Source organism: Stylophora pistillata, chromosome 1 (genome assembly GCF_964205215.1).
Source record: "Stylophora pistillata chromosome 1, jaStyPist1.2, whole genome shotgun sequence".
In the NCBI taxonomy this organism is placed as follows: domain Eukaryota; kingdom Metazoa; phylum Cnidaria; class Anthozoa; order Scleractinia; family Pocilloporidae; genus Stylophora; species Stylophora pistillata.
In genome coordinates, this window is record NC_142519.1 from 58136795 (window position 1) to 58148628 (window position 11834).

At 40.2% G+C, this 11834-nt stretch overlaps 1 protein-coding gene and 1 long non-coding RNA gene across 2 annotated transcripts; both read right to left on the bottom strand.

The window, feature by feature from the left end:
- Positions 1-1355: 1355 nt before the first annotated feature.
- Positions 1356-8360, bottom strand: LOC148743318 (uncharacterized). Its single transcript, XM_088725952.1, has 5 exons — positions 8097-8360; positions 4532-4678; positions 3720-4190; positions 2880-3029; positions 1356-2215 (listed from the first exon to the last, which is right to left on the bottom strand). Exons 1-5 carry the CDS (start codon positions 8358-8360, stop codon positions 1997-1999), a joined length of 1251 nt encoding a protein of 416 aa, XP_088582078.1. The 3' UTR covers positions 1356-1996.
- Positions 8361-10144: 1784 nt separating this feature from the next.
- Positions 10145-11556, bottom strand: LOC148743319 (uncharacterized). Its single transcript, XR_015989098.1, has 2 exons — positions 11241-11556; positions 10145-10819 (listed from the first exon to the last, which is right to left on the bottom strand). It is a non-coding gene; the product is annotated as an uncharacterized LOC148743319 (long non-coding RNA).
- Positions 11557-11834: the final 278 nt, after the last annotated feature.

Consider the following 11834-nt stretch of genomic DNA (forward strand, 5'->3'; position numbering starts at 1 on the left):
CGTCCGCTAAGTCTCTCTAGTCTCATGATAAAAGAACATGTAATACTGTGTGACTACAAAACCTTTTTCCAATTTGAAGTCGTAATATGAATTGTTTTTGGCGTCACCAGAAATCGGGGACATTTTGAGCCCGTTACGAAATGTCAGCGGTCTATCGTATTACAGACAATTCAATATGGCGACGGCGGAAGTGAAGTAAACACGTAGCTTTCTGTTTTCGTAAAACCCCCCGAGAGAAAGGCCTGGTACCTTTCTATCCCAGAAAGCCAAAGGAGACGTCAAAACAAGGAAAATGGCGGCAAAGTTGTGCAGTTACTGGGACTTGTATCTTTCGTGTTCTTCCTTCCTAAAATTGGGGTATTTAAAAATGGCTTATTTGGCTTTTGAGCTCTGTGAAAATACGAAGAGTTTACCGGCTCGAGGAAAATTTGTGGGTCAACATATTCGACCGTTCACGAGCGATTTAGTTTAGCAAACTTCTGCAGAATGCATTTCGAACTACGCGGTTGCGAATCTTCACAAGGTTGTTCCCACGACATAACAATTGTAACACCTAGTCAAAGCAGATTTTAAAAGTTTGTATAGAAGAATAGAGTCAGAATTATGAGTTTACTTGTTTACCTTGGGAAAAAGTAGGCTTGAATTTGAGTATTTCTTTTTCGCAGCGATAGACGCTTTAACCGATGCAGGCTGCATTTCCAAGTACGCAGCGAAAGAATATCCCATTCTTAGACAGCTATTTTGAAAAAATAATCTTTTCCAATACATTTTCTCATACTGTTTCGGCGCCATTTTGCTTGTAACACGAGAATCGCCTCCGCCATATTGTCCCAAATTTCTCGCAATGATTTGAGTTTATAGGCGTAAATTAAAAAAAGTTTGGTTGGGATGTCTTTTAGGCCTTCAAGGGCCGTTGTGACGTGATGTGAAAGGTCGATACAGGTGAAATTTGGAAAGCTCTTAAACAGCCTTAGAAACACGACACCTAGTTTCTCTAAAATTGTGAATCACCATAACATGTTGTCCTTATGAAAAGACACTATCTTTGACTACTACATATTGCTTTACATTTAAAAACTATTCGCCGAAAGGGAGGTGGTTAGTGATGAATATTTACCGAGCCGCCGAAAACAGTCAGATAATAGAGCACAAAAAGATGAGTTTAAGTTATTCATTCCTGCAACGATTACAATATTTTCAGGCAAAAAATCCCGCGCGCCTTGCTCGGAATTGAATTGCAAAGGATATTCGGAGTTTGAGTTGCTAATCAGAGCGTGCCTTCGATGCTATCCTTTGTTTTAGTATATATTAAGATGATATATAGACAAGATAACAAGAATGGTAACAAAACCAAGTACAAGACAAATAAAGCTTTAATATGTTGGCAGAGATACATTTATGTATAGGTATTAAACACTTACAGCGAGTGATATGATAACAGTTTTGTTGGAGCAAATCACATCAATCCCTTCCATGCGACCTCGCCTTATCAAGCTCTGGTGAAAGGTTTTTACTTCCGGGGTAACGCGGTTTGCATTTCCCTATCACCTCTGACTAGTTACAACTGTTCGCCTGGCAGATAATTATGCTGTTTTGAAACTCATTATTCCGGAGTACTTAGGTTTTACTTCTTTATGCGATAAAGCAGTTCTTGTTTCTGTTTTGGAGCAACTTCTAGTTTTTCTCACTAAGCTAACGCGAACGCGGGTAGCTAGTGTCGCAAAACAAAAACCAAAGTAATCACCACGTCAAATGAAAATAGGGAAGCTATCGAAAAGCAAGTTGGGAAAATCTTGAAACCCGTGATCGTAAAAAAAGGCAGTGACTAGATTGCGATGTTCTTCAGAATTTTCTTCTGGGGGAGAAGGGGGATTAGGCACTAAGACAAAACTAATGCAAAGCAGGTTGACCATGAAAACTTGATCAAAAACTTATTCAATTATTTCAAGATTACCATAGTAATTATAGTTTTATGTTTCTATAATTATCATGAAGGTTAAAATGCAAGAAAATAGGCAGTCATGCCGGCCAGGAAAGTAGCAGAAGACGGGAAAATCACATGACCGGTGTTCGGTTTAGTTCCAGTCTTCGCTTCCATCGCTTCCTTTATCATGTTATGTTTGCCACTTAGTATCCCGGTTACTGTGTGTTTTGACAGGTCGACGTTTGCATCAGTTCCACTTAAAGCCCACACAATTGTTACTTGGGTATCATCCTGATAATGATAGCAATAAAAAAAAATTGATGAATGAAGGAACGAAGGAACGAAGGCAACGAGGGAACAAGGGAACGAGGGAACAGCAAAATGAGGGAACAAGGGAACAAGGGAACAAGGGAACAAGGGAGCAAGGGAACAAGGGAACAAGGGAACATGGGGACGAAGGCACGATGGAACGAGGTGACGAGGGAAAGAGGGAACGAGGGAATAAGGGAACGAGGAAAAGAGAAAACAGGGAAACGAAGAAACATATTGGATGAGTGAATGAGTAAGTGAAGAATGAATGAATATGAATGAATGAAGGAATGAGGAAATAAACAAGTTTGGATCATTGTGGATAAGTGCATAGATGAAGGATAAATGAATGTATGAATGAATTAATAGAAGTATGATTGGACGGATTAGAAACAATATTGAAAGCCTGTTACTTGTTCTTTACATTTGAAGAAAACTGATAACCAACCATATTGGCCTGTTATATGTTATGAAAAGCTCCTCTATTCATAGTACACAGTTTTCAATTTCTCACACAGATTTATTTCTTGAAATTTTGGCACGGCATCAATATGCAAAGCCATCGGTGACCAGCTTTCTTTCCTCGAATTAAGCCAAATTTTGTGATTGATTTTTAGAGCCTGCAGCGTCTGGCTAAAAATCTTACCTGGAACTGCACATCATTGGCAGTGTCTCCTGTTACAGCATCCCTGGAGAACTCCTCCATGGTTGTACCGTTCTTTTCACTCACCTTTGTGAGGAGGAAGCTTTGCTTTGGGTCTCTGGTTGGTTTTGATAAGGACGTGCTCCAGTAATCCTGTTAGCAAATGAAGGCCAATGCTATTAATTTAAATTGCATATTTATAGAGTTTGTTAAAGGTTAGCGGGCCCTACCTTGTATTTACTCTAAAATAAAAGTTCATCTATATTATTTTCACTCATTTGTTTGTCTCTCTTTCATTTGCAATACGTTTGTGAGTCAGTTATGGAGTGAGTAATTCACTGAGTCAATCTATCAGTCAGTAGTCAGTAGGTCAGTTAGTCAGCTATTCAGTGAGTCGGCAACTCAGTTAGTTATTCAGTCAGAGAGTCATTTAGTCAATTAGCTATCCAATAAGCTAATCAGTCAGTCAGTCAGTAATTTAGTCAATTAGTTATTCAATAGGTGAGTCAGTCAGACAGTCAATAGGTTTGTCAGTCAGTCAGTCAGTCGGCCAGTCAGTCAGCCAGTCAGTCTGTCAATCAGTCTGTCAGTCAGCCAGCCAGTCAGTCAGTCAGTCAGTCAATCAGTCAGCTAGTCAGCCATGCAGTCTGTCAGTTAGTCAGTCAGACGTCAGTGTGTCAGTGAATTTGTCAATGAATCAGTCAGCCAGCCAGTCGCTCGGCGGTCGGTCCATCAGAAGGTTGCCCAGTTCGCCAAGCTGGTCAGTCAATTAACCAACCAATCAGGCTATCACTCAGTCAGTCAATCAACTTGTTCATTCATCCAGGCTCCCTCTATACCAACCCAGATATATCCGATATTGGAGGCAGACCCAGCCACAGCTATATCGTAGTTTTTCATGCCTCTTCCATCAGCTGTTGTGGTAAATCCTACAGCACACCAACCGGTTGTTTTACAGGTCATCTTGAACATCAGTATGCTGTTGCTGTAGGTCCATTCGAGTTTGAATGAGCCATCGGGTGACATGACACTTGCGTATTTTGGAGGAGCCATTGGAGTCGTGGGAGCCACCGATTGTTTTATCGTGGGAGCCACCGATTGTTTTGTCGTGGGAGCCACCGATTCATTTGTCGACATCATTGTTGCCGATGGTTGTATGGCTGTTGTTGATGGCAACGGCGGAGATTCCTTCGCTAAAGAAATCAAGTTATATCTCCCATCCAATATTTTGGTCTTGTCGTGTTTTGACAAACCATTATTGTTCGCATCACTGTTGTTTTTCGAAGCGAATATCACTTTAACTTTGGTGGTATTCTGCACAAAGGAAAAAAAAAAAACAAAGGAAATTTTGTGGTAGGTGGTTTGAGAACAGATGCTGGGGATGAATCGTTCAATGAGGATCTGTTAGACATGTTCCCTAAGAATATCTTTCTTCCATATTTTCTGTAGAAAATTCTTTGGATAGGGTGGATGGGGGGGGGGGGGGGTCTAAGATACTCGTTTTCCTCCCCCCTGAAGGATTTTGCGCTGAAGGATTTCCGCTGCGAACAACTCGGCTTTTCGGCAAGAAAAGATATCATATCGACTTAAAACTAGAAAAGGCGAATTTAGAGCAGTGTTGTCATCTTTACGCTACTAAATCGTATCATTAATACCTTAAATTGGACGTCTTCAGCATCTCCCGTCTCAGCATCCCTGTAAAACTCCACAGTGGTTTTCCGACCAGCTTCAGAGGCTGATATGAGTTTATAACTTTGTATTCCATCTTTTTTCGGTGGTCCCGGCCCTCGGCTCCAGTAATCCTGTCAAAATAAAGTCCAACCCCCTCAGGTTTACCATAAAGCGTCAAAGTGAAAAACACCACTATTTATAATTTCAACCTAAATTTTTTAATAGAGAATTTGTCGATTGAGTATCGTAGAACCAAACCCAACGTACTCAGGGCAGCCAATCAGAAAAAGTAGGAGCGATGATAACTCAAAATAAACCATATATGGTCAGCTACAAGCGCAAGCGCGGGAAAAAAAAAAAGCGAGTGTCCGAGTCATGATCGGTTTTAATTTTGCATCTGATTGGTTGAAAGGGTAGAGGAAGTAATCTACACCAGTCACGTACAGATCATTTCCTAGAAAATTAACCAACAGTGAGTGACGGGGAAACTTGTTTGCCTAACAAAGCTTAATTTTAAGATTAGGAATATCGTAAGTCGACTGTAGCCTAGCAACATTCCTCACAACAATTTCATGAGAACAACTGAAGGACGCGGTCACGATAACTCACTCCTACGCCAAAATCACCAGACTGAGAGCGTGAAAGACGAGAAGATAATATTTTATCACGAGAATTCGTACTCCATTTCTTCAGGTTTAAATAATAATAATAATAATAATAATAATAATTTACATTTATATAGCGCATACCTTTATATGAACATATTCAGTCGCGCTTCACAATATCGTAAGATAAAATTATGGCAAAAGTAACTGAGATATAAGAGGCAATACTCTACTTTTAGGTGATCATGACAGAGAATTATATACTAAGTATGTTAAGTGTACTTTGTATATGTGTGTGACACGTCCAGGCGTGCAAGCATTCTGCACATTACTGTGGTCAACCAAGTCGAGGGTTTCTGAAGGGTAAATATATGTAGAATGATTATTCGCTTTTTCTTAGTCTGACATTTTATTGGAATGGAATCTATGGATCTATTAGCATTGCCTTGGAAGACAGGAAAGAAATACATCTCAGACGACAATTTTTTACTGGGTTGTGCTCAAATGACGCAGCTTTTTTTGTCTCTAAAAATATGTTTACTTTTTTGGTAAATAGTTTGGCATCCTCGGAGACCCAGGGGCTGTGAGTCGATTTCAAGTTAAGGGCAGAAGAGCCCCTGGGGACATTGTCTGACAAGACTAGTTCCAAACGGTCGCACTCGTTCTGGCATCTGATTGGTGCCAGAAAATCTTTGTGTTTTTCTGTCCAATCAGAGTGAAGTGTCCATTGGAGTTCTTTCGTGTGTTTTAACACGCATATATACAACAAGCTCTGTTGCTCGCTATGTTTGTTTGGGCCGTGCGACGAAGCTTTGCCCGAGGTGGAAAGTTTCAGTCTCAGCACACAATGTAAGAGAAATCGATCAGATTGTCCGCGAAATCTTACCGGAAATTATACTGAATACTTTCGCAAGAGAACGTGTTAACAGTTTGCGAGGTTCGTATAAAACATAATTCTTGCAAGCATTGATATGTCGCTTTAAACGTTAGATGAGATGTAAGCCTAGATCTTTCAAGAATTTTTGTATAATTTGCTGTAACTGAAACTTTTCCAATCCCGTGAAGCTATTTCGTCGCACGGGCCACGCAGGTATGTCGAGCAACTGGCGCTTACGCAACGTTTTGTGCACGCCCGGCCAAAATCTAATGTAATCTTCGCTTGAAAAAAAAAAAAAAAGCTGAACGTGGAAACTTTTGCTTATTAGATGTGGGTAGATAACCCTGTACTAAGCTGACATTTACAATAAAGGAAGCCCGCCCTTTCCATCTAATATTTCTTGGTCTTTGGTTTTGTTTTCCCCGATGAAAGCAGCATCGATTCCCACTGATCAAAGGTATTTAACTTGGTCTTCAACAATCGACAAATGAGGTGAAATGACAATGACCAAGGGACTAGAAGAGAATCCGTGGCCTTTCGAGCTCAAGAATTTGAACACTGTACACAGCAGCTGAAAGATTAAACTTTTTCCAAACCCCTTCGGTAACTCTCCGAAACACATCTCCTTTCCACGATGTCCTCGATGGTTAGTTTTTGTTAAGATTTTAATTAGCTAATCGGAAACACAGCTAAGCTTTCTTTAAGCGCTTGCTGCAGGTCGTCCACGTACTTAACGTTCTCTGCAACCTTGGCCATATTGCGAAAGACTTTACTACAAAGCAACAATTAGAATTTGGCGCGCACAGAAAGCTACGTAAACGTAAGCGCCAGTTGCTTGACATACCTGCGTGGCCCGTGCGACGAAATAGCTTCACTGGATTGGAAAAGTTTCAGTCACAACAAATTGTACAAAAAATCTTAAAAGATTTAGGCTTACATCTCATCTAACGTTTAAAGCGACATATCAATGCCTGCAACCATTATGTTTTACACGAACCTCGCAAACTTTTAAACACGTTCTCTTGTGATACCTGCGAAAGTATTCAGTATAATTTTCCGGTAATATTTCGCAGACAATCTGATCGATTTCTCTTACATTGTGTGCTGAGACTGAAACTTTTAACCTCGGGCAAAGCTTCGTCGCACGGCCCAAACAAACATAGCGAGCAACAGAGCTTGTTAGTATATGTGCGTGTTAAAACATACGAAAGGACTCCAAAGGACACTTCACTCTGATTGGGCAGAAAAACACAAAGATTTTCTGGCACCAATCAGATGCCAGAACGAGTGCGACCGTTTGGAACTAGTCTTGTAAGACAATGTCCCCAGGGGCTCTTCTGCCCTTAACTTGAAATCGACTCACAGCCCCTGGGTCTCCGAGGATGATAGTTTGGCGACAATGCATTATTATCGCACTAATTTGCTCACCATAAAAAACTAATTTGCTCACCAACTTGTTACTTGAAATTTCTTTTGGCATGAGTAACTCAAGTTGAATACGAGGGAGTTATGCGTTCTTAAGAAAATGAGCTCCACGGCTGGCAATGTTAGAATAAGAAAAGAAACAGAAACTCTATTATATTCGCTTCTCATAATTAATTACTAGAGAACCATTTTTACGCGACTTATTGAGTGAAAAACCGGCAGCCGAACCTAACAGCAAAAAGTACAGTTTTCACACTTTTACAGTTTTGTTTCTCTCTTCTTTCAATTTTATTGACTTTAACTGAGATGAAGATTTTCTGAAGAATGCACTAAGCCTTGTAAGTAAAGACCAGCTGGAAACCTTTTAGCACCTTTGAACGCAACCCCCTTGGGAGATATGAAACTAGAATATTGTTCCAACATTGCTAAGAACACGGCAGAAGTCTGAGAAACCCTGGCCTGAAATTCGGCGTTTGATATCTTGATTAGCTCGGCTTCATTTCGAAAGAATTATTTTACCATTCTTGCATGATCTCGATGCCTGCCAAAGCGGTTTGGCAAAATGAAAGCAAACTGTCAATGTGTTAAACAAAAATAAGAAACGAAGTTTATCGATGAAGAAAATATTGCAGATTGACTTACATCTACGTATCCTGCACCAGAGGCATATCCTGTCGCGGCTATGTCATACCTGACCATGTTTCTGCCATCAGCTGTTTCACTAAACGCCACCGCGCAGTAACCGGTTGTTTGACAAGCAAGAGTGAAAATCAACTTGCTGTTGTTATATCTCCATTGCAGCTTATAAGCACCGTCTGGAGATTCCAGGGTGGTTTTCGAGGTAGCGCTGATCTCACTAAAGGCAAGTGAGGGCAAAGCAAGTGTTACAAAAGCATAGAAGGCCATGTTCCACCCTTCTTTTGCGTTACGTGAAGATCAGATCTTCGGGCAAGTACTCTCAGGTTACGAGAGTAAAGATTATTGATCTCACAGATGTATTTACAAGAGCCACGGGATTACGTCACAATGACGTTTGTTGGATCGGGAACGTCGTAAATTTTCCAGTTTTATTGTGTCATTTGGCAGCGATGACCAAACTAATCTACAATTTCTATGCCTGATAAACGCCTGTCTTTTTTGTCATTGAAGATTTTCATATTTTCCTTATATTTTGTGTGTGAAAGTTTCTGGCATCCTGCAGAAACAATATTGACTTTTACATATCAACCGGTTTAGCGTTTATTGTTGAAATATACTTAGCATTCCTCGATCGCAGAGTTCTTTTTCGTGTTCAAATCCACTAGTTTATTTTAGGAAGAAATGATGGGTGTGAAACCTGAGAAATATTTAACGCGTTCATGGCCAAACTTTGGCTTTACACAAATAAAATCAAGATAGGAAAAAAAAACAAAACAAAAAAAAACAAAAAACAAGAAAATTAGAGAACACAAGTGCCGGTTATTCAGTCTTTGATTATGTTCAAGTGGTTTAAAGTGACTTCACTGATTTATTTGATTTGCCTCCTTGCGGTGTTAACTACTTTTCAAAAAGTTATGATAATCTCTTTATAACAGAGCTACAGCCTCTTAGAAAGACCTCAGCTCGATTTTAGCTTTATCTACCTGTATGTCAGAAGCGTTCCATCAACCGAGCTTTTTATCTTTGAATTAGAAGCAGCATTTCAAGATTCATCTTTCTGCGAAGTGGAAACAAAAGATCTGTCTATGCGGTCAACGCCACCTCAAATTTTAGAATTGATAGACTTTGGGGGACTCGGTGACCCTGGTGTGTTTGCGCTGGGTCCAGCCTCCTTAACTCAGGATTCGAGCCCCGTTCAAAGTCACTGTGTCGTGTTCTTAGACAGGTAATTTACTCTCGCGGTGTCTCTTGTCCCAAGACGATATGATTAAACTGCAAACTGTTAGGGAAACTTGACGCTATAAACTGAAATGTTTCCCATGGGGAGTTGAGAAGACGCCAAGTGGCTTGTCGGTAAGGAAATTAAGATGAACCAAGGAAAGAGGGGTGTTTTGGCTTGTGATAATATAGCCTGCAGAGCAGGCGTTCTTGTGGAGTTTGGGCGAAAATCAGGACTTTGGGCTTTGTGTTTTGTTTTCCAGACCGCGCGTAAAATGGAGCGAGGCGAAAAATTAGGAGGCGGGGAGAGGGGGAGAGGAGAGAAGGGAGAGAAGGGGGAGAGGAGAGAAGGTTCCTTTCCCTAGCCCTAACCTCTCCCCCTCCCCCCACCTTCTAATTGTTCGCCTCCCTCCATTTTACTCGCGGTCTGGAAGATAAAACAGAAAGCCCAAGGTCCTAATTTCTAGTGATAATAATACAGCAGTTTACGTGTATGACATGACGAGCAGACTAATGACGTCACATAACCACACTCCTCCTGTAAGTCGATCATTGTTCCAGACAATTCTGGAATTTCCCAGATATTTTTCATGTAACAAACCGCATGAAAATGATCTACTGCCAAGAGCAAGATAATCAAGTGATTATCTCATGTTATTGCGTGCCATGCATTGACAGGAGGCATTGCCAGATTTCTCTTGATTTGAGACACAATCTTAACCTTTTGAACGCGGTATTTTTGATATCAGCTTCGAAATAAAAATACACAGCCCTCACCAATTCGCAAATAATTACATTCGCTTTCATGACCAAGTAGCATTTCTTTGAACAACTTTGCATGAGTGAACTTTCTTTAATGATCGAATTTAAGATTGGAGCCTCTACTCAGCTTTTCTCAAGCATCATTACTTTTTTATGTCTTCCGAATCAATTGCAACAGCAGAGAGGTTGGCATTGATTTTAATTTTTCTCTCCCTTGCTGTGATTTCAGCTACTGTTCATCGATATCTTTGTCTTTTAATTTGGCCTTCCATGGTCCTAAATACGAAATTCGTCGCAGGACATCCGCAGACCACAAACCATCGCGTGATTTCTGAAGGACATTGTGGAGTTGTACTTCGGAGGTGTAGAAGGGCTTGTAGCGTCTTTTGACCGTAATTTTCATATCTTAAATTTCGTCTAGACAGCATCGAGCGATTTTACTCAACACTAATCGATACACGAGTCTTCGGCGCTGGCTAGATGAGGGGAAACGAACCATGGCGAGATGCATCAGAGTTATTTCCCTCGGACTAAACGTACACGATTTCCGCGAGAAACTCCTATCTCTAGGTAATGCAAACGGACAAAAATACGCAGCTCCCAGTTGGCTCGTCAACTCAGTTTGTAGAGTACTGCACCGGTATCGCAGAGGTCATGGGTTCAACTCCTGACAGGCCTTAATTTTTTTCAGGCTTTATTTTCACCACTGCCTAAGTAGTGTTCGCTAATACGAAGATCGCTCTGATCTGCAAAATTAATTGTTATGCCAAGCATTAAAACGTATGTCGTGAAAAAGGGAGAAGATACAATATTAGCATTTAGAAAGAGTTGACGACATGAATTCTTTGAAACCATGTTTGAAAGATCCAAGCTTCTGCGGAGGAAAATATATGAACTCCTTGATAAACCTGCCAACCTAAGTCACATTTGCTCCTCTTTCATGGTAGCTTAAACTACTTTAGCTCTTTCAAAGGGCCGGACCGCCATGACAAAAAATATTGATTGCGTAATATCTAGAAGATTTCTCATGTCTCGAGTAGTTGTCACAAATAGAACGAGAAGTGATTTCGAACAGTTTAAATTTACATTACTAGTGCTGGTCGAATCACATTCTCGGAGTCTCCAAGCCACCACAGAATTAACCTGTACAGCAGACAAGCAGATTACCTGAAAATTTCAAACGAGTCTCATCCAAGAATTTGCACTCTGAATTTCATCTTAAGATTGAAAAATAATTCCTGAAGGATTGGGGACAAATTCATCATTATGAACTCGTTTTCACTGAGCAACTGTTCAAAACCACAGCTGTAAGGTTGCCCGTTAATAAATGTCATCAGTTCAAGAAGAGATCCTCTCTTCGATTTCACTTAATCTTTGTGTTTTCTAAAAATAACTGCTTTTGTGGAGCTATCCTCAGTAAAAGATTATTATTTGATAGTGGCGAGAGATTTAGATTGAAAGAGTGCATGTCTTTGGGGTAATACAAATCTATATCCTTTGAGACTAAAAACTGGCTTTGATTTTGCGTTTACGTGTTCCAACTAGTCTGACTGATCCCATCTGTTGATTCAAGGTCAGATATTTTAATTATAATATGATTATAATTTTTTTTAGGTAGGTTTTGCACCAAATTAGGACATGATTTTTGTTCGCTGACCTTCATTTAAAAGGTTGCGTTCCTGTGTAAAATTACGCAACTTAATTCCATTTTTCGCCAGAATTAGCAAAAGAAAAGAAAATTTCATTTGATAAATGTAAGAA

Excerpts from the sequence above, each read along its gene's own strand:
- LOC148743318 (XM_088725952.1), bottom strand. The coding sequence starts at position 8,360 with ATGGCCTTCTATGCTTTTGTAACACTTGCTTTGCCCTCACTTGCCTTT. Across the intron at positions 4,191-4,531 it reads CTGAAGACGTCCAATTTAAG|AATACCACCAAAGTTAAAGT; the intron begins GTATTAATGATA and ends TCCTTTGTGCAG. Across the intron at positions 3,030-3,719 it reads CCAATATCGGATATATCTGG|GATTACTGGAGCACGTCCTT; the intron begins GTTGGTATAGAG and ends ATTTGCTAACAG.